This window comes from Vipera ursinii, assembly GCF_947247035.1.
Source record: "Vipera ursinii genome assembly, chromosome: 10".
NCBI lineage: Eukaryota > Metazoa > Chordata > Lepidosauria > Squamata > Viperidae > Vipera > Vipera ursinii.
Window position 1 is genome coordinate 7,071,462 of NC_139520.1, and position 22,989 is coordinate 7,094,450.

Consider the following 22,989-nt stretch of genomic DNA (forward strand, 5'->3'; position numbering starts at 1 on the left):
TTGCAATAATTAGAATAGAATAAAAACCTTAAAAAGGTAAAGGTAAAGGTTCCCCCGCACATGCGTGCTAGTTGTTTCCAACTCTAGGGGCCGGTGCTCATCTCCGTTTCAAAGCTGAAGAGCCAGCGCTTGTCCGAGGACGTCTCCGTGGTCATGTGGCCGGCATGACTAGACGCCAAAGGCGCACGGAAGGCTGTTACCTTCCCACCGGAGTGGTCCCTATTTTTCTACTTGCGTTTTTACGTACTTTCGAACTGCTAGGTTGGCAGAAGCTAGGATGAGTAACAGGCGCTCACTCTGCTACGCGGCACTCGGGATTTGACCCGCCAAACTGCTGACCTTCTGATCGACAAGCTCAGCATCCTAACCCACTGAGCCTTATTGTCACTTTAAATGTACACTAATCAGCAATGTATGTTTATTTTAATGTATATAGCAGGGGTGTCAAACTCAATTTCATTGAGGGCTGCTTCAGCATTGCGGTTGCCCTCAGGGGGCCGGGTGGGTATGGCCAGGGTGGGCGTGGCCTCCTGATGGGCGTGGCTAGAGTGCGTATGGCCTACTGGGTGGGCGTGGCCAGCTCTACATCATTTGCATCAAGGGTGCCTATGGGGGCCTGGGCAGGAGTGGGACAGGTCTGAGGGTCTCTGGCAGAAGGAGGGTCTCTGGGCCAGGGCCAAGGCAGCGGGGGCCGTTCCCTCACTGTTTCCAGGATGGCTTCGGAGGCCACATGAAACCACTTCGCGGGCTGGATCTGGCCCCCGGGCCTTGTGTTTGACATGTCTGGTATATAGGAATATATTCATTTTAATGGTAAAATGAACATTTTTCGCATTCCTCTCCAACCAACCAACCAACCAACCAACATTAAGGGAATTTTGGGACTTGAAGTCCCCACATTCGTTAAATGTTGCCAAGTTTGAGAAACACTGATGATTCCCAATCTACCCTTTTTCAAGTCAAGTGTTGCAGTGCTGAGTGCCAATAGGTGCTTTTCCAGCTCAGCTGCATGAGTTTGTCAGGGGAATTCTGGGAGTTGAAGTCCTCACGCCTTAAAGCCGCCAAGGTTAAAATTGGTCTCTATTGGCTGTAATCTTACCTACAGTTTCTTTGTAACCAAGCTCTAGAACAGATCTTCCAATTCTGCTGAGGAAGCACATGATTTGGATCAGATGGGAAGTGTGTTGAGTTTGTGGAAGAGGAAAGTGTGTATAACTTCACAACCCACTCTTAGTATATTCAGTATCAAGTGGGCCTGTTTCTTTAAAGCTCTCCTAGGATCATTTTTTTCAGATTTTAGTTCCTGCTATCTCTTAACTCTCTTGTGGCCTATTTTTCTTTTTAAATCAAAAGGAATATGGAAATTCTTGTAATTCTGGAGAAAAGTTATATTGACCAACAGATGGTGAGGGTGTAAAAATGGGCTCCCTTCTCCTTACTTAAAAAGCAAACGCTTTCTTACCCTCCAGCATTTCCTTTTGCATGACTGGTTTTTTTTTAAAAAAAAACAATGTATTAACTTATTAGTCTGGAACTGCTGTTTGTTATTGTTAACAAAGCCATTTTTTAACAAGCAGTCAAAAACAATTTTTGTTAGCCGCTAGGCCCAGAAAAAGCTCCTCAAGTTGTTTCCAAATTCTTATTTGCAAAATTTCAGGGACACTGGATAACTAAAGTTTATAGAATGCACTTAAAATTAAAGACAGTACCATCCCTGGTTGTAATAAAGGAAAGATAAGCAATGAACTAGCAAATGACTTCAGCATGGCTTAAAACCAGATTTTTTCCCCCTTAGGGCAAGAACTGGTTTGCCTCTTGAAGCATCTCACTTTAATTGGCCACCTGAGATACTGCTCGTAGCCCTTGTGTAACAACCAGTCAATTAATGACCATTCAGAGATACAACAGGCCTCCCAGAACTACTTATAACCACTTTTTGAAGTTCTCACAGGCACCTCTCCTTCTGGTTGTGTGATCACATTTCGGGATGCTTGGAAACCAGCTCACATTCCTGGCTGTTTTTAGCATCCCATGGTCATGTGACCCCAATTTTAAGTGGGTTTTTTGCCGCTTTCTGACGTTTATTTCCAGCATCCACCCAAAAATGCTCATTGGTTACAATGGATTCCTTTAACAACCACCATGGACACTTAATAATTGCCCTGGTCGGTTAACAGCTGCCGCAAAAAAAGTCGTAAAATTGGGTGCAGTCACATGGCGACCCGTTTAATGACCACGACTTACAGCCATGACTCTGGGGTCAATTGTGGTTGTAAGTTGAGGATTTCCTGTAAAATTGGTTATCCCCCTGCTTCCTAACAACAGCACCAGTTTTTAAAATGAGGGATACAAATGGAATATGGTTGGAGTGGAATTGTGCCATGGACTATTCCGGGTGTTCCAGGATTTTATGAATATTGATTAAAGATGAGTCCTAAATTTCAATCAGAACAGAGCTGGAAGGGACCTTGGAGGTCTTCTAGTCCAACCCCCTGCTCAAACAGGAGATCCTATACCCTTTCAGATAGGTAGCTGTCTAGTCCCGAGCTGTCGAATCCCGAGTGCCGTGTAGCAGAGTGAGCACCTGTTACTCGTCCCAGCTTCTGCCAACCTAGCAGTTCGAAAGCACGTAAAAATGCAAGTAGAAAAATAGGGACCACTACGGTGGGAAGGTAACAGCGTTCCGTGCACCTTTGGCGTCTAGTCATGCCGGCCACATGACCACAGAGATGTCCTCGGACGAGCGCTGGCTCTTCGGCTTTGAAACGGAGATGAGCACCGGCCCCTAGAGTCGGAAACGACTAGCACGCATGTGCGGGGGAACCTTTACCTTTACCTTTTTAGTCTCTTCTTAAAAGCCTCCAGTGATGGAGCACCCACAACCTCTCAAGGCAAACCATTCCACTGATTAATTGTTCTCACCTGTTAGGAAATTTCTCCTCCGTTCTAGGCTGGTTCTTTCCTTGATTAGTTTCCATCCGTTGCTGCTTGTCCTGCCTTCTGGTGCTTTGCAAAATAGGTTGACCCCCTGTTCTTGGTCGCAGCCCCTCAAATACTGGAATAAGGCTATCCTATCATATCATGAAACATTGCATCACGTACAAGAAATGAGCTGTTCTATTCTTGTATTTCCCAATAATTTTCTTTTCCGTAATTTCCCCTTCTCTAGGCCTTCCTACTTAAGTAGAACTATTGCTAGGTTTTGCAAAGTTCTCCTATCAGGGGGAGAAGATTTGTGTGTAGATTGCACGAGCCACAGGTGTCCTGTCCTATTCAATCTAGCTCTTCACACACATGGTTCCTCGGCACTCACAAACGTTGCCTGATCCATCCATGATGGGAATTTGTCTTGATATGGCGGTACCAACCTTGTCAGTGTGGTTTGCACCTCAGCAGTTATGATTCATGCAGTGGACTTAGCCAGCAGTATTCGGAAATCATGATTAAGCAAATCCCAGCTTAGCATGATATTTTGCCAAGCAGTTGCTTCCCTGGAGATTAACTGAAAGTTGATTATTTCCTACTGCTTAAGAAAAGGGCCAGCCAGCAATTGGATCCCAACCAATAGCTACCCAGTTCCTTTACTATAAAAAATGGTGGGAGTACTTCTGTTGTTGCAACTTGTGTTGGCACTTTAGTGCATAATTTCCCCCAGCCTGGTGATCTCCGGATCTGTTGGATTACAACATTGTCATTCTTCCTAATCTCTTTGCCTAGTGGAAGTTTTACACCAGGGTCTCCAGACTTGGCCACTTTAAGACTGGTGAAATTCAGCTGGCTGAGGAATTCTGGGAGTTAATTTCCACAAGTCTTGAAGTTGCCAAGTTTGGATACCAATCTTTCATACCAAAACATCCCCAGATCAGAACAGGCAGTGATAGCCTTTACTATACAATAAACACTGCAGAATTTGCTTGCATTAAAATCACTGTTTTCTCTTTACGTATCCATCTACAGCCATGGTGGTGAATCTATGGCACATGTGCCACAGGTGGCACGCAGAGCCCTCTCTGTGGGCACATGTGCCTTTGCCCCAGTCCTAGGCTGTCAGCTGGGCTTTATAAAACCTTTTCACTTTAGGCCTCCACCACCATGTGCGATGGGTCGGACACGACTTTGCAGCTAACAACAACAAAACCATGTGCAAAAAAAAAGGTTCAATCAATTTCAACTTCTCGTGGGGAAAAAAAGATCTCGCAAAGTTGGAATTGATTGATAGAACTTTTTAGTCCCACCCAGTCTGCCGTTACCACTGTGGCCATGCCCACCCAATGAGCCACGCCCACCCAATGGGCCACACCCACACAATGAGCCACACCCACCTGGCACCCGACGATACATAAGTGGGTTTTGGGTTGCAGTTTGGGAACTTGGTCTCTAAAAGGTTCGCCATCACTGATCTACAGCATTTGCTGAATATGAGTTACTCTATCTGTTGGGATCTTTGAACCTAACAGAATTTCCTCTGTGTTTTTGTCAAATCATGCTTGAGGGCTAAATTATACTTGACTGCATTTGCACACATTAAACTATTTTTACAAGATACAGTATTTATGTAATACATAAAAGCCGGAGCATAGTTTGTGATTTATCTCATGTATTAACTTCAGTCAAAATGTTATATAGCTAAATTCAGGATTTCTTTCTTTCTTTCTTTCTTTCTTTCTTTCTTTCTTTCTTTCTTTCTTTCTTTCTTCCTTCCTTCCTTCCTTCCTTCCTTCCTTCCTTCCTTCCTTCCTTCCTTCCTTCCTTTCTTTCTTTCTTTCTTTCTTTCTTTCTTTCTTTCTTTCTTTCTTTCTTTCTTTCTTTCTTGTCAAGTTGAAGTCTGACCCATTTCCAAGAAACTCAAGATGCTATAAATGGAATATTGTATTTTTCTTATAGTTTTACTTATGACACTGTGTAGGTTAAGGCAAGAATGAACTGTTTGTTCAAAATCATCTAATCAGTTTCCTTGCAAGGTGCACACACAGTGAAAGAATTCCCAAGAAAGAGGCTGGTTTTAAATAACTGATGTACATGAAGTTCCTTCTGAGTTAGTTGGTACTTCCGGGAACTGAGTCCCAAGTGTTCTGAGAAATTTGCCTTAAAATATTCCTATAAAGAAACACATGGTTTGAGCACTGAAAAATCTTGGCTTAGGATTGAATTTTTTGTAAACAACAAAATATTTGGCTATAAAACAATGAAAATCCTTGGAAAAACATAACCCACATAATTTTTTTAGATTTGCTGAGTAATCATTCAGGATAAAAAGCAGCGAGTAGTATTTGACGATACTTCTTTCTTCTTCTGTATTTCTAATAACAAGTATGATTGTTTGATTCACAAATGAAACACCGATTTTAATATAGATATTTGTCTTTCTTCCCCCAGTTTCTGAAACTCAGATTTGCAGGTTAATATAGGTATACTCCTACAGCCATTAAAATATCTCATGGCTAAAGTCTGAAAAAGAGGAGGAAACCAGAAATAAAATAAACTCTGACAAGAAACAGATGAACTTATAACCGGGTATTACTTAGTATTGAGGGAGGGAGTTATTCATTTATATTTAGCAGTGGGTTTAACCACTGTTATTACTGCTATACTTTGAACAAGCTTAATTAAATCAGGTTGTTCCTAGTGAAGAAGTTTTTGCTATTTAATAACAGATTAACAGAGTTGCAAGGGACCTTGGAGGTCTTCTAGTCCAACCCCCTGCTCAAACAGGAGACCCTATTCCAGACAAATGGCTGTCCAGTCCCGTCTTAAAAACCTCTGGTGTTGGAGCACCCACAACTTCTGAAGGCAAATCGCTCTTCCGGTTAATTGTTCTCACGGTCAGGAAATTCTTCCTTAGTTCTAGGTTGCTTCTCTCCTTATTGAGTTTCCATCCACTGCTTCTTGTCTTGCCTTCTGGTGCTTTGGAGAATAGGTTGAGGCAGCCCCCAAACACTGGAACGTTGATATCGTGTCACCCCGAGTCCTTTTCACTAGAGTAGACAAACCCAATCCTTGCAACCGTTCTTCACATTTTTTTTATTCTCCAGCTTCCTAATCTTCTTAGTTGCCCTTCTCTGCATTCTTTCCAGAGTCTCAACATCTTTTTCAAAAATTCTGGTGATCAAAACCAGATGCAGTATTCCAAGTTGGTCTTACCAAAGGCTTCTAAAGCAGTACTACACTTTACACGATCTCGATTCTATCCCTTCGTTAGTGCAGCCTAGCTAGCTTTTTAAGTTTTTTTAAATAGAAAATGGGAACAATCTACAGGAGGAGAATGTTTTTTTCTGGTCACTAAAACCAGGCTAGGAAACGGAATCTGTACTGCAGGGGTGTCAAACTCAATTTCATTGAGGGCCGCATCAGCATTGCGGTTGCCCTCAGGGCCGGGTGGGTGTGGCCAGGGTGGGCGTGGCCTACTGGGCGGGCGTGGCTAGAGTGCGTATGGCCTACTGGGTGGGCGTGGCCAGCTCTACATCGTTCGCATAAGGGTGCCTATGGGGGCCTGGGCAGGAGTTGGACAGATCTGGGGGTCTCTGGCGGAAGGAGGGTCTCTGGGCCAGGGCCAAGGCAGTGGGGGCTGTTCCCTCACTGTTTCTAGGATGGCTTTGCAGGCCGCATGAAACCACTTCACGGGTCGGATCCGGCCCCCGGGCCTTGTGTTTGACATGTCTGCCGTAGTGCTTGCTATTGAGGTGGTGAAGAGGTCGATAGGTTTAGTAAGATTGACAGTGAAGAAGCCCATGGCCTCTGGTTTTATTTCATTGCGTTGCACATACATTCACTGTGTCCTTAATAAAACAAGCATTTTTTACTGATATCATTAACATATTATATGTAACTCATATTCATCTGTTTCGGTTACTTAAAATGTAAATTTTTATTTATTTATTTATTTATTTATTTATTTTATTTTAATTCCATTTATATCCCGCCCTTCTCCGAAGACTCAGGGCGGCTTACAAGCTTAGCAGTAGCCTTCATTCTATGTATATGCCTGCTTATTAGGGCTTTCACACACACCCCCAAGCGGCATTATTACAAAGTCAGCTTAATTCCCCCCAACAATCTGGGTCCTCATTTTACCTACCTTGGAAGGATGGAAGGCTGAGTCAACCTTGAGCCTGGTGGGATGCGAAGCTGCACTAATTGCAGGCAGCTGGTGTTACTTAAGGAGGCATTAGCCCACTGCTCCACCAAATAGTGAAAAAGTTTGAAGTGCCAACTGGGCTAAAGGTAAAAGAAACAAACACCTCTTTGAGTCAGCTTGTGATTGCACGCCTGGATCTATGCAATTGCCTTGGCCATACAGGAGGGATGACCTAATGTTTTTAATTTTGATTTCCTTGTTTACTCTTTAGCTCTGAGCTTACCTGCTCCTGCTCAAACCCGGGCCTGATTAGCTTTGCAACCCAACTGAACTCAGCCAGGTATTGTTACCTGTTGAGACCTAGGTAGACTGCTTGCTCTAGTGAACTTGTTTTGTTGCAATAAATAGAAATATTCGCGACCACCCCCACCCCCAGGACAGCTTATTAATCTGTAGAATGTATTGTATTTGTAGTCAGCTGTGTCTTGGTTCCCAGGAATGCAGCAAAAAACAACCCAAGGCGGAGAACCATTCATGACCTGCAGAGTCCTTGATGCAAGGACCAAGGCGGAGAACCATTCATGACCTGCAGAGTCCTTGATGCAAGGACCAAGGCGGAGAACCATTCAGGACCTGCAGAGTCCTTGATGCTCTCTGAGCTTTGTTGTTTGCTTGCAGACATTGCTGCTTGTTTATTTATAGGTAGTTCTCAACTTACGACCATAATTGAACCCAGAATTACAGTTTAGGTTGTGCTGTTTGTTAAACCGATTGTCCTCTGATTGACCCAATTTTACAATATTTTTCGCGGCGACTCTTAAGTAAATGACCATATTGTCCAGTGAATGGGTGTTTCTACCAGAAACTGGAAGAAAACGCCGTTTTCCAGCAAAAAAAAAAAAAGTAGTCATATGATTGCTGCACCCAGCAAACAGTTTTAAATTAATGTAGTCTGAAATGAATAGAGATTGCAAAAGAGCTGTAAGCGGCAGTCGGTGCTGTCAAACTGCAAAGGAACTTTTTTAAAATCTGTGAAATATACGTAATTAAACTGGTGATTCGTTATGCTTCTTTTTATGCCTTTTGCTACTCCTAGAACATAGCAACTGTGCAGATATGACTAGATAAGTTAATTCCTCTCCTATAGTTCTGTGCGTGCATGCTACTATGATTAAGTAAGTGTTTTTTTCTAACCAGGATGTATTGGCAATGACATTTTTCCCCCTGAGATGACTATGTCAGAAAGAGTTATGTAATTCATGGCTGCTCGAGATGCTACTGTGTGAAATAGTGTTCGTAAGTTCTTTATGCCCCATTAGTGTCTATTTTGATTAGCAATGAGTTTCCAAGTCCCTGCTTTAGAATTCTTGGGATTCTTTATCAAAACATCTTTGAATGAAACTAGTACAGGAATTGAATTCCAAATAGCAGCTTTCCAACTAACTAACTAACTATCAGCTGTGATCTTGGCCAGGTCTTACCTTGAAGCAAGCTTTTGTTTAACATAGACGTTAGTCTACTAAAACAATTTATTCAGTTCAATCATGTCCAATTCTCAGAGAGAGTGTGGGAAAATCCCTGCAGTTTTCTTGACAAGGCTTTTCAGGTGGTTGGCCACTTCCTCCCTCCTAAGGCTGAGAGAAAGTGACTGGTCCACGTTCACCCTTGGTGGGAGTAGAGTAGAGTAGAGTAGAGTAGAGTAGAGTAGAGTAGAGTAGAATAGAATAGAATAGAATAGAATAGAATAGAATAGAATAGAATAGAATAGAATAGAATAGAATAGAATAGAATAGAATAGAATAGAATATGGGATGGGATGGGATGGGATGGGATGGGATGGGATGGGATAGAATAGAATAGAATAGAATAGAATAGAATAGAATAGAATAGAATAGAATATGGGATGGGATGGGATGGGATGGGATGGGATAGAATAGAATAGAATAGAATAGAATAGAATAGAATAGAATAGAATAGAATAGAATAGAATAGAATAGAATAGAATAGAATAGAATATGGGATGGGATGGGATGGGATGGGATAGAATAGAATAGAATAGAATAGAATAGAATAGAATAGAATAGAATAGAATAGAATAGAATAGAATAGAATATGGGATGGGATGGGATGGGATGGGATGGGATGGGATAGAATAGAATAGAATAGAATAGAATAGAATAGAATAGAATAGAATAGAATAGAATAGAATAGAATAGAATAGAATAGAATAGAATAGAAAGCTTGAAGGGACCTTGGAGGTCTTCTAGTCCAGCCCCCTGCTCAAGCAGGAGAACCTATGCCATCTCAGACAGGTGAATGTCCAGTCTCTTCTTAAAAATCTCCAGTGATGGAACGTCCACGATTTCTGGAGGCAAGCTGTTCCACTGGTTGATTGTCCTCACTGTTAGGAAGTTTCTCCTTAATTCCAGGTTGCTTCTCTCTTTGATCAGTTACCAACCATTGTTTCTCGTCCTTCCCTCTGGTGCTCTGGTGAACAACCTGGCTCCTTCTGCCTTGTGGCAGCCCCTCAGATACTGGAACACTGCTATCAAGTCTCCCCTATTTCTTCTTTTCTTTAGACTAGCTAGACCCAGCCTTTCTTCGTTTGTTCTAGTTAGATGTCTTCAGCTTCGCTTGAAAACTGGCTCTCCTACTAAGATTTACTGTAACTTCTTGTAGTTGTATTATTTTTCTAACACAGAATTGTACTTATTTTTCCAAAACATAAAAGCCCACAAAGACAGTAATACACCATGAATGTAAGGGTCAGACCCTGAATGATGCTTAAAGATTTTCTTATACCAATTGGAAATATTCCCAAATCCATCCGCTTATCAACATACGTTCCAAAGAAAAAGCACACACTCTTAAGATCCATTCACTCAACTGCTCTTTCCCTCTTCATTACACATGATCACCCCTGTGATCAGGTGTACAATCAAATGAAGATTATGATCAGGTCAGTGTGATAAGACAACCTATTCTACATGCATTGAAGTAAGCTTGCTGTGTCCATTTTAACTGTGGATGCCTTCAGGCCAACCAGATTCTCAGAATGTTCTGTACTGTAAGTGGGAAATCAAAGGAATGGTTATTTAACATATATTTAAATCATAGCTCAGTAGCCAGATCCCACTCATGTATTATTAACTTTGTTCCAGCCATAAATCTATCAAAATGGTTTGCTCCCAGGAGAGAAATCTTAAGTACCACCTTCATAAAAACTGTACCGCTCTAAGGCTCTCTTAGCATTTGTATAGCTGCTAGACATCTTGAAAATTGATGGAAGCTTTGGCGCAAAGATTTCCTGAATTAAGAGTTAATGCACACAATAATATGTATATGCCATTTTGTTCCACTTCTTACATTTACAACATCACAGGAAAATTAGTCTCATTTTTCTAAGTAAGTCTAATTCAACGTTTGTCAACTTTGGCAGCTTTCAAATGTGTGGACTTCAACTCCCCGAATGAGTTATGCTAAGCTTGCTGGAGAATTCTGGGAGCTGAAGTCCACATGTCTTAAAAGTTGCTAAGGTTGAGAAACACGGCTGTAATCAATACTTCATTGGAACACTTGCCCAGTGTTTTAGTCACACGACAGTTGAATTTCACCTTTCACATGAGGAACCTATATGGTGAGAAAATGTCAGACATGCTGCAAGGGGTGTGTGTGGGGGGTGTCAAGCAGGGAATTAGCCTTGAGTCCTTGCACAGCCATGAGAGACATAAGCCCCCCCCTCCCCCGGCCAGATGCATGAAGCTTTATCTGCTTGCTGCCTGGAGAAAAAAAACAGACTGGGAAGATTCTTGTAATATAGGAAGAAGTCAATAAAGTTGCTGACTCAAGCTATTCATGAGTGGCTCTAGTTTCTTGGCCCGATACCATATGTCTAAAACATCAGATTTTAATCCTGCTTTTTCTTTTAGTTTGGCATCGGTGTTAGCAGTGGACACCTTGTGGATGTCATCATGGAGAAGAGGGAGAACTTTCCACCTCTTAATTCCCTGAACGAGTACCAGCCAATCCGGACAGCTGATAAAAGTGATCAGAGTGGCAACGCCCAAAAGAATGGTGGAAACCAAAGAACTATGCAGCTGAGAAAAGAAATCTCTCTCCTTAACGGCATCTGCCTTATAGTAGGAAATATGATTGGGTCCGGGATATTTGTTTCTCCCAAAGGAGTGCTTAACTACAGTTTGTCCTATGGATTATCCCTTGTCATCTGGGCCCTGGGGGGGATGTTTTCTGTGATCGGAGCCCTCTGCTACGCTGAACTGGGCACCACCATCACCAAGTCAGGAGCCAGTTATGCATATATCTTAGAGGCCTTTGGAGGCTTCATTGCCTTTATACGTCTGTGGACGTCGCTGTTGATCATTGAACCAACCAGCCAGGCTATCATCGCGATAACCTTTGCCAACTATATTGTGCAGCCAGTCTTCCCTTCTTGCCAGCCTCCGTACGTTGCTTGTCGTCTCATTGCCGCTGCTTGTGTATGTGAGTATTCTACACAGGTCCTCAGGCCTGACTCTGCTTCCATCAGAGCTGGGGAAGGGGGGGAGGGAAGGAGAATCAGAAGTGGATCTCCCGTGCTGTTGGTCCGCCATGCCCTAGAGAAACAAGACTATCCTTGTTTTTGCACAGAAAAGGGTGAAAAGTTAGTGTGCACTATGGTTCTGCTGAATCGAGGGGCAGATCTATCCTTCAGAAGCCCAAGGGGCATCCACAGTGATCCTCGATCTTCTGGAGTAAGCTCAAGCCAGAGGACTGGAGGGAAGGAGAGCAGCTTCAAAATTGGTGTGCGGATGCGCGTGTGTGCACACGGGGCCACGTACACTGGCGTGGCACTACCAGTCCCGTTCGTGCATGCAGCATGCACTGGTGCCGTGCACATGCGCGAAGGACCAACCCCCCCATGGTAGCTAGCGGCCCATTTGTGCATGTGCAAACGGGCTGTGCAAACCACCTGCTCTAGCAGCCCATTTGCAAACGGGCTGCAGACACCCTCCCTGCGCTAGCATCCCTGTTCATGTCTGCGTGCATACGCAAACAGAGCTGCAGGTGCTAGTGCAAGTGGGGGAGGAATGCGTGCCCACACATGCATGCACCAGCCAGCCGTTTCCACGGCCCACTGGCCAAGAGCCCGCGGCCTGGGCTGGGGCTGCGGAACATAGGTTGGGGACCCCTGAACCAGAGAGAGCTCCATGATTGATTATGGTCTCCTAAGTGTTTGTCCAATGCCTTGGACCACTACACAACTTTCCCTCTCCAAGATTCATCTGTTATGGCTTGAAAAGACGTTTTTAAATTTATTCTTACATGTTGTTGTTTTTCCCTGGAGAGAAGCAAGCACACAAATAGCTTTCTACACTGTGTAAATATACAAGTAGTCCCCGACTTATGACTGCAATTGAGCCCAACATTTCTTTTGCTAAACGAGACATTTGTTAAGTGAATTTTGCCTCCTTTTACGACCTGTCTGGCCACAGTTGTTCAGTGAATCACTGCAGTTGTGAAGATAGTGACACGGTTGTTAAGTGAATCCAACTTCCCCATTGACTTTGCTTGTCAGAAGGTCACAAAAGGGGATCAAATGACCCCGGGACTCTGCGACCGTCATAAATATGGACCAGTTTCCAAGTCTCTGAACTTTGAGCATAGGATGTGACCATGGGTATGCTGCAGTGGTCATAAGGGTGAAAAAAAAATTCAGTGCTGTTGTAACTTCGAACAGTCACTAAAGGAAGATTGTAAATCAAGGACTACCTGTAAAAATTTATGTCTTAAAAGAGTATTTTGAAGCACAGAAGGTAAATTGAGACTCTGGATGTTTTGTTTGAAAACGCCTTGATGTTCTTTCCACTTTCCACCCATTCTTGGGAAAAGAGGCAGGCAGCTTACGGAGTTGCAGGTTGGTGTTGCAGACATGGAATTGCACACACTCCTTTTCAAGATTAAATAGAAGGCACCACGAAGGTGTAGCTGGCAGCCCATCTCCTTTTCTTACAAACTTGACTGACTGTAGGATGGAAGTAGTCCTAGGGTCCATATCGAGATTGATAAGATTTATCTGGTGGTTATCAAATGGAGGCCGTTCTCTGTGGCAGCGTTTCTCAACTTTAGCAACTTTTTAAGATGTGTGTACTTCAACTCCCAGAATTCCCCAGCTAGCATGTTGGCTGGGGAATTCTGGAAGGTGAAATCTACACATCTTAAAGTGGTTAAGGTTGAGAAAGGCCGGTCTATGGATTTCCTCCATGCTACAGTGGTCACCCCCAGGAATCCGAAGTGCTTCAAATCTGGTAGGCATCTGTTAACAAATATTTTTTCTAGTCCAGATCTTCCCTATAAAAATGCTCAATGTTTGGTGAGTTTTTCATCTCTCTCCCCTAAACCAAGAACGTGTTTTTACATTGTTTTGATTTATTGTTTCCATAATTGCATTATAATATCTCTTCTTTTTATTTTTTTATTTTTTATTTTTATTTTTTATTAAAGAGTTTTTAAAAATTTTTTTACAATACATATCCCCAAAACCCGCCCACCCCAAACCACCCCCTCCCCCCCACTTCCCAGAGCTGAATACAGGGTTATAGATATAATAATCATATTCTAACTAAAATTTATCTCTTGTTTTTATTAAACACTTCACAATTCAACTTTATGAGAATCATACGGCAATGCATCAGTTAAGCTGGTGCTTCTCAATAGGAACCAAATAAAAACAGACCTACTAATTGGAGCCTTGGTGGAGCAGTGGGCTAATGCCTCCTTAAGTAACACCAGCTGCCTGCAATTAGTGCAGGTTCGAGTCCCACCAGGCTCAAGGTTGACTCAGCCTTCCATCCTTCCGAGGTAGGTAAAATGAGGACCCAGATTTTGGGGGCAATTAAGCTGACTTTGTAATAATGCCGCTTGGGGTGTGTGTGAAAGCCCTAATAAGCAGGCATATACATAGAATGAAGGCTACTGCTAAGCTTGTAAGCCGCCCTGAGTCTTCGGAGAAGGGCGGGATATAAATGGAATGAAAAATAAAAAATAAAATAAAATAATTGGAAACTTAAAAAATTATTGGGACATTCTAGAGAGAAGGCAAAGCTTGTTTATTACTATGTTGAGTCAAGAGTTCCACTGCTCATAGATATATGCCAGAGTATTAATCATCCTTGGGTGTGTAAAGATCTTTTCTTTCAGGGTAATAAGTGATCTCAGAAGCTTGGGTTACAGCTGCAATAGATGTAAACTTGCATAATGGCAACCAGACATATACCCCGTGAATCTATTGAGGAGAAAGGATTTCATCACATCTGTGTTTACTGAGCAGTTTCAAAAGTTATTTGGCTTCTGACAAGATACAGAGTTGAGTTTGGTGGATTGAGTTGCCATGAGTGAAGAGAAGCCAACTTCTGCATTATGGAAGGGTAGTAGTTAAGTAACTTTTGAAAAGTTTACTAAGTTGGGATGCCCTTTGAAATTGATAACAGTCCAGCTGCTGAAAAGCAAACTGAAAAGCATGTTGGCTAGGGAATTCTGGGAGTTGAAGTCCATCTATACATGTATACAGACTCTCTTGCTTGAACTGGGGGTTGGACTAGATGATCTTCAGGATATCCCTTCCAACTCTGTTATTCTATGTTCTATGTTACAGTGTAGGGGTGTCAAATTGCCGCCCCGGGGGTCAGATGCGTCATGCAGAAACTGCACCCACCCCATTGCCGGCAATGGAAAAAAAGTCGCGACACGTCACGTGACGTTGCGAGTTTGACACCCCTGTTCTAGTGTATCTTAAAGTTACTAAGGTTCAGAAGCGCTAAATTGGAGCCTTAAAAAAAATCTGGGAGGGCTGCTGCTGCTGCTGATGATGATGATGATTAAAACTAGAGATATTAAGAAGGAGCCTAGGAGCATATTTCCTAACTAATAAATTTTATAAAAAGGGATTTCATCAAATGCATCAGTCTGTTGGTTAGAAAAGATGCTCCCAGATTCCTTCTGATTTTGGGCTCTAACACGGCTGTCCTTCTATAATGCCAGAAATAGTTATTTTTTTATACAGGCTGTCCTCGACTTAACAACAGTGCATTTAGTGCAGACATGTCAAACACAAGGCCCGGGGGCCGGATCCGGCCCGCGAAGTGGTTTCATGTGGCCCGCGAAGCCATCCTGGAAAGAGTGAGGGAATGGCCCCCGCTGCCTTGGCCCTGGCCCAGAGACCCTCCTGCCAGAGACCCCCAGATCTGTCCCACTCCTGCCCAGGCCCCCATAGGCACCCTTATGCGAACGATGTACAGCTGGCCACGCCCACCCAGCAGGCCATATGCACTCTAGCCACGCCCACCCAATAGGCCACGCCCACCCAGGCCATACCCACCTGGCCCGCTGAGGGCAACCGCAATGCTGATGCGGCCCTCGATGAAATTGAGTTTGACACCCCTGATTTAGTGCACTGAAAAAGGGACTTATGACTGTTTTTCACAGTTATGACCTTTGAAGCATCCCCATGGTCACGTGATCAAAATTCAGACCCTTGGCAACTGGTTCATATTTATGACTCTTGCTGTGTCCCCGGGGTCACGTGATCCCCCTTTGCAACCTTCTGACCAGCAAAGTCAATGGGGGAAGCCAGATTCACTTAACAACCAGGTTACTAACTTAACGACTGCAGGGATTCACTCAACAACTGAAGCAAAAAACTTGTAAAATGGCGCAAAAGTCACTTAGATGTCTCAACGCAAATTTTGGGCTCAATTGTGGTCATAAGTCAAGGACTTACCTGTACTATTATTCAGGCCCAGACACCAAAGAAAATCACGCTTTGTTTAATTTTGGCCTAGCATGATATTTGAATCTACTCACTGTTATCTCTGAATCATGGCTTATTGCATTTAGATATGAAACAGACGACTAATGACTACGTAGCAACTTACAGCTTAATATATAAATCCAATCTACTTACTGACTTAACCACTATAGATTTTTATAAGAAACTCTTTAGAGAGGAAAAATAATACCTTTTGGTCTAACAGATAGTAGAGCTGAGCACCTTTTAAAGTTCTTGAGTAAAGTTTAGAATAGCACTCTGTAATTAAGCATTATTTCTGTAGAATTGCTTTCACATAAAGGATACCTTTTAGTAGGAGGTTTCATTAATGGTGAAACCAACTTTTTTTAAAAAAATATATTGCTACTGTATATTTTTTGATGTGAGCCATGCATCTAATTGTATCTGTACTTTCAAAAACAGTCATACAGTTGAGGAAACATCTCAGAAAGGAATAAAGGTAAAGGTAAAGGTTCCTCCACACATGCGTGCTAGTCGTTTCCAACTCTAGGGGCCGGTGCTCATCTCCCTTTCAAAGCCGAAGAGCCAGCGCTTGTCCGAGGACGTCTCCGTGGTCATGTGGCCGGCATGACTAGACGCCAAAGGCGCACGGAGCGCTGTTACCTTCCCACCGTAGTGGTCCCTATTTTTCTACTTGCATTTTTACGTGCTTTCAAACTGCTAGGTTGGCAGAAGCTGGGACGAGTAACAGGCGCTCACTCTGTTACGAGGCACTCGGGATTCGACCCGCCAAACTGCCGACCATCTGATTTACAAGCTCAGCGTCCTAACCCACTGAGCCACTGCGTCCCTCAGAAAGGAATAGTTCCTGTTAAAACGATGCAGAAATAGATTGGAACTAATTCTATTTTTTCTGGTCCTTCAGATACCATAACTTTTCTTTAAAAATTAAAACCCTCCAAGGGTTTTTGTTGCCAAATGACAGATTTGAGGTGGCATTTCCTATTTCAACAAAAAACGTGTCCGTTAAAAAGAAGCGTTGGTATTCATTTAAAAAGGCGTGGATCGCAAACGAGAGTCTGAAAACCAACAATATTTTCAAGTTTTCAGTACACTTGCCGTAACGTTCGCCTTGTGAGACCTTTCCTGTTTTGCCACTGGAAGTGTCAAACAGAAAATTGGCCGAGTGCCCTTTTTTAAACCACCTTAACACAACCTGCTAAACCTGTTTAATAATATGCCATTGTGACTGTTAACTCTGACATGGAAGAGAATTTCATGGCAGGGTTTGCTTTAAAACAACCAGCTTCACCATCACTTTCTAATGCCTTCCTTGCTTCCCTTTTTTTTTTGTCTTGTAGGTCTTCTAACATTTATAAATTGTGCCTATGTTAAGTGGGGAACAAGGGTGCAGGATGCATTCACCTGTGCCAAAGTCATTGCTCTAATTGTCATCATCGTGACAGGAATTGTTAAACTATGCCAGGGTAAGATTTATAGCTGAATATATACAGAGGTTTGTATTGATTGTTTTGCACTGAGATTGAGTTGGGCGCAAATGGTCAAAGACACCAGCTTAGAAACTGGGAGAATGGGAATTCTAGTCCTGTCTGACTAGAAGTCAGGTGACCTTGGGCCCGTACTTCTTTCTCAGCCCTGGGAGCCACCCACTTCCAAACTTTGCAGAAACTTATCCATGTAGTCAGTCAGGAGTCAAGACTAACTGAAATAAGAGAATTAGTTTAATGTAGTGGGAATTCTAGTTCTGCCTTAGGTGCAAAGCCAGCTGGGTGACCTTTGGCTAGTCCCTCCTCTCTTAGCCCTAAGAAGTAGACAATCACAACAGAGATATATTGTGGAATGGAGAAGATGGATTGAATATATTCAGAATAAATATGGGACTAAAAAGTATCATTTAGTATTTGAATAAGTAGTGGTTTTATATGGTGTATTAGTTATTAGTTATTTGTTAGTAATATAATTATTACTATGGAGAGTTAAAGTGCGATAGAATTTAATGTTTTATTTTTGTTATTAGCATATTTTAGCTTATGTTTGTAACTTTATACCCTGTACTCAGCTCTGGGAAGTCGGGGAGGGGGTAGGGGAGGGTTGGGGAGAGGGGAGGGAGAGGAGGGTTTTTTTGTGTTTTTTTATTTAAAAAATGTATTGTAAAACTTTTCAATTAAAAAAAAGAAGTAGACAATGGCAAAGTATTCTGAAAATCTTTGCCAAGAAAACTGCAGGGACTAGTCTAGAGAAACACCAGGAGTCAACACAGCACGAAGCACAAAACGATAAAGAGAAAGAGAAAAATTGAGCCGCAAAACCATACTTTGAGGAAGCACCCATTTGGGTTATTTTTCATCAGAAGGTATAACACTGGTTGGTCCCCTCGGTAGCTAAGCTGAGGAGAGGGGAAGCGGGCCGCGTGAGCATTAGGCTGGCGCGCACACGTGTGCAGCTCAGCTTACACAAGTTGAGCTGCGTGTGCAACTCATGCCAGCCAATGCTCGCATGAGTTGAGCTGCGTGCATACGAGTGTGTGCACTGGCCCGATTCTCACGCGGCCCAGTTATGATTAGGCTGCGGCTCAGAGGTTGGGCCCCCCCCCGTGTTAAAGAGTTCCTTAATGTGAACAATTCCTCTTTATGAAAAAATAGATCTTTCATCTTAATGAATTTCTGGGTAGGCGTGAATGAGAAATTGTGATATATAAGCTGAGCTGGAGCTAAAGGTTTAGCAATATTTTCAATGGATTTAACAGAGAGAAAGAATCTGGCTGAGCTACAGCCTTAATCCATTTAGCAATGCATGGATTTATGCTATACCCAACAAATATTTTAACAGACATTCATTATTTATTTGTACTTGGCACTGCCAAGCTCTTCCATAATTCATTTTCCTCTTCTCCTCCTTTTAAACATTTTTTGTGGTGGTGTGTGTACTGTTCTTTTGAGAAAATACTCCCTACATCTGGTAAAAGGAACTTAATCCACAAAAGCTTGACAGTATTCTATAGCAAGTTGGTTACCTTTAGTCCTCGCCTTACGACCGTAATGGGGCCTGGAATTGCTGTTGTATGTCATGTTGGTTGTAAGTCAATGCACCCATGTTACAGATCCAATTTTATGACATTTTTTTTTCTGGGGATCATAAAATGTATGTTGCATTCGTTAAGCAAACCCCTAGTCCGTAATGAGCATTTTTTTTGGCCAGGAATGCTGGTCTCTAGCAAAAAACAACAACCCCAAAACAAAAACCCAGCCCATCATTAATCATAGCCATGTGACTACAGGATGCTGCAAACAGCTGTAAAGCCGGTCCTTTGCCAAGCGCCCCAAATGCCATCTTGTGACCAGAGGGGATAACTGATAGAAATTTGAATCCGGGTTGTTTTTTGGGAGGCCCATCACAACTTTGGATGGTTGCTAAGCAACCAGCCATCCATTAAAGAGCAACCTGCACAACTTTGTTTTCCTGCAGGAGGTATAAGTGACCAGTCCTTTGGAATATGTGTGCAACCTGACTTGAATCTGGGAAGAAGCTATTATGTGGTCACTAACTTCTTGATGCACATATTTAAACAAATCCCTGTGAAAATGGTAATCTGAGCTGAGATTTTCAGGGCGAAAGGGGGGAAATGAGGCTCTCTAAGAAATCAGCCCACCCCACCCATGTGGCAGAAGAGCCTACGGTGGACCCCGTCAGCCAAGGAATTTTGACTGGGGAGGAGAAGGAGAAGAGTCTTTTCTGCTGTAGCTCCTGCCCTCTGGAACACCTTGCCCAGCCCCCAGCCCTCAAGTTGAGATCTGCTCCCCAAAGGCCTTGAAGACATGGCTGTACCAACTAGCTTGAGTTCCCAGTGTGGATGTGGCACATTGGAAGTGGCTGATGGGGTAGAAAACACCCCACCTCCTCCCTCCCTCTTGATCCTGCTTAGTTTAATTTTAATTGAACTTTTAAGACCTTTATTTTAATGTTTTATACTGCATTTTATTAGAGGTCTATAAGCCAGTCCCTCCCTCCCTCCCTCCCTTCCTTCCTTCCTTCCTTCCTTCCTTCCTTCCTTCCTTCCTTCCTTCCTTCCTTCCTTCCTTCCTTCCTTCCTGTCTCACTATGAAGCAGCTGTGAGTGATTATTACATTTCTCAGAGTCTAAATGAAGGCTTCACATTGTTATCTGGATCGACCAATCAGTTTCCTTCAACTTTTTGGAACTTTATAATAAAGCCGTTGATTCTACGCGGCTTTTCAAATCTCGTAGAATCATTTACGGATTTGTTTTAATATATAGATTGTGTCTTGTTTGAAGTTCTCTGCACTGGGTGTTCAGCGTGGGTGAGAGCCAGTTATTAACTCATCCAGTTAATACCACATTTAGTTTGATCCAGAAATGTGTAGGCTACTTAAATTATATTACTGTTTGAACAAACTTTGGCCTATAAAGCAATAATGGGAATGACCTTAAAAAGCTGTTTTGATGACCCTTGTATGCATATTGCTGACAAGGTTGCTTGTATTTTGAAGCCAAGATCTGTGAATCCTTTAGTCATACTTGTGTTTTTCCTTTGTTATTTGTCTATTGTTCAGTTTCGGCCACCTGGCCTTGCTAATCTGTTTTTCTTTTGAGCTACAGTATCTGAGCTGTTGTAGGTTTATCACAATACTCAGTTTAAAAAACCCACTTCTTTATTCCTGTTTGGTTTGGAAATCTCAGTCACACACTGGGACAAGCAAACAGGAAGTCTGTATTTCCATTATGCTGAAAATGCGTTTATACCTTCAGTACGTTGTTTATTCATCAGTGTGGCCTATGAAGAATAATGCATTATCACAATAAAGGCACATATTATGTTAGCTTTTGCCATCCTTGCAACATAGCCATCTCTGTTGCAACTAGCCACCATGCTTTCTTCCTAAGAAGGCAAGATGTGGAAATTGATTAAGGTGGTTTGCATCGTTTTGTAGTCATCACTTTAAATATTGCAGAGAATTGTAGATAAACTCCTGTGAAGCAACTTCACAGTTTGTTTTCTAAGTGACACTGAATAAAAACAACTGCTGGTTTTCATTTTTTTAAAAAAAATCTTTATCCACTGTTCAAAAAACACACAACTTGGGAAAAATAGTTTGTGTGGTGAAAAATGAAGAATGGATGTGGCTTAGTAGAATGACTCTCCTTTTAGTATACCTGAGATTAAAGGTGGATTTATACCTTTAACACCAAGCCAGCATCCCTTTTTTTGTTCAACATCCAGTTGGATGAAGCTTCAGAGAGATTTTAAATCACTATTGTAAAGTGTTTTGATGAACGATTCAGGGAACTAAGAATGTCTGGTCAAGCAAAGAAAAGGACCAGGGGTGATATGATAGCAGTCTTCTAATAGTTAAGGGGCTGCCACAGAGGCCGAGCTATTCTAAAAAGCACCTGAAGGTGAGGAAAGAAGTAATGGGTAAAAGGTGATGAAAGAGAGATCCAATTAGAACAGTGAGAAATTTCCTGAGAGTGGGAACAATTAACCAGTGGAACAACCTGCCTCCAGAAGTTGTAGGTGCTCCACCACTGGAGGTTTTTCAGAAGAGATTGGACAGCCATTTGTCCAGAAATGGTGTAGGGTCTCCAAGCAGAGAAATGGACTAGAAGACTTCCAAGATCACTTCCAACCCTATTAGTTTGTATTCTGTGTTCTAAATCAGGGGTCCTCAACCTTGGCAACCTTTAAGACTTGTGGAGATCAACTTTGCTGGCTGAGGAATTCTGGGAGTTGAAGTCCACAGGTCTTAAAGTTGCCAAGGTTGTAGACCTTTGTTCTAAATGTATTGCCTGACTGAATTTGGAATTTTTACCATTCATCACCATCTAGTAAGGCAAAAACAGTAATAGTTAATTGCTCTAGTAATGGACACCTCGGTCTCATTGGAGTAGTTTCAAAACTGTTTCCCAGGGGCTGAGACTGAATAAGGAAATAAGAGTAAACCTTGATGGTTACATGTACTTTTGAAACCATTTCTCCCCTAAATGGTGTCTGTTGGGTGGTTTAATATGTGCTTGGTCTAAAAAGTATGGACCCCAAATAAGGGAGTTAGCAGCTGGACGAGAAGGCATCTACAATCCTAGCACTGATGGGGACATTTAAGACATGAACCCGAAATTAAGACATTGACTTCACACACCCCTGCTCTAGATTAAAGCAAAGAGGGATATTATTTTATTTATTTATTTTTGCATTTCCAAAAAAAAGAGAGATGACTTTCTCCCTTTTTTAAAATGGCTGCTTAAAGAGTGGGCATTTTGAATTTCCTGCAACTGCTGAGAGCATGGATGTCTTTGAGTTGAGGTTTTATGGAATCCCGTTCTACAGCAATCAGATTGATCAGTTCTACTGATTGTGATTCGTTATTTAGTATGGGATCTTGCTAAATTTCTGGTAGGATTACCGAATGTTTGTCAGATTCAGCAATCTTGTGAGATCATATTAGGCATTGTCTTATGTCCTATTATAGGTATCAGGGGTTCTGCAGAGCTGTCGTTTTTCTTGTCATGTTGTCCTAAGCCAACCACTTTGTTTTGTATGTTCCAAGGTTACATTTATTTGTCTGTTTTTCTTTTATATCCAGGATACTCAGAACATTTTCAGGACTCTTTTGAGGGATCATCTTGGGACCTCGGAGGGATTTCTCTTGCACTTTATTCTGCCTTGTTCTCATACTCAGGTTGGGACACACTGAATTTTGTAACTGAAGAAATAAAAAATCCGGAAAGGTAAGAGCTTCTTGGAACGTTTAATTTTTAACAAGTAAAACCCTCACAAAGTTGAAAGACCTTCACCAAGTTTTCAGCTGACAAGGAGTTTGATCCCAGAAATGAAACAGTTTGCATCAATATCAGTGTCTCTGAATCCTGCAAATACAAGGGGGAAAGGACTGAATTATGAAGTTGAAGAGATTCATTAAAACAAAGTTAGGCAACATAGAACATTGCTTTGAGCATACCCACTTTTTATGGCTTAAATTTCTATAATGTTGTAGAGTTGAACTGTAAATGTTTTGTACAGTTTGATTTAAAAATTGCAAGGTGTGATAACAGTGGTAAGTACTGTATACATGTTATACTGTAGGTATGTAGG

General features: G+C 42.2%; 1 protein-coding gene across 1 annotated transcript in view; it reads left to right on the forward strand.

Moving 5' to 3' along the window:
- The window catches only part of SLC7A6 (solute carrier family 7 member 6), a 43,939-nt gene that overhangs the window by 2,883 nt on the left and 18,067 nt on the right, over positions 1-22,989 (forward strand). Inside the window, exons 2-4 of the mRNA XM_083370367.1 lie at positions 11,005-11,575; positions 17,222-17,347; positions 22,481-22,625. Coding sequence (XP_083226493.1) covers positions 11,047-11,575; positions 17,222-17,347; positions 22,481-22,625 — 800 coding nt within the window. The 5' untranslated portion in view covers positions 11,005-11,046. The remainder of the gene's footprint in view (positions 1-11,004; positions 11,576-17,221; positions 17,348-22,480; positions 22,626-22,989) is intronic.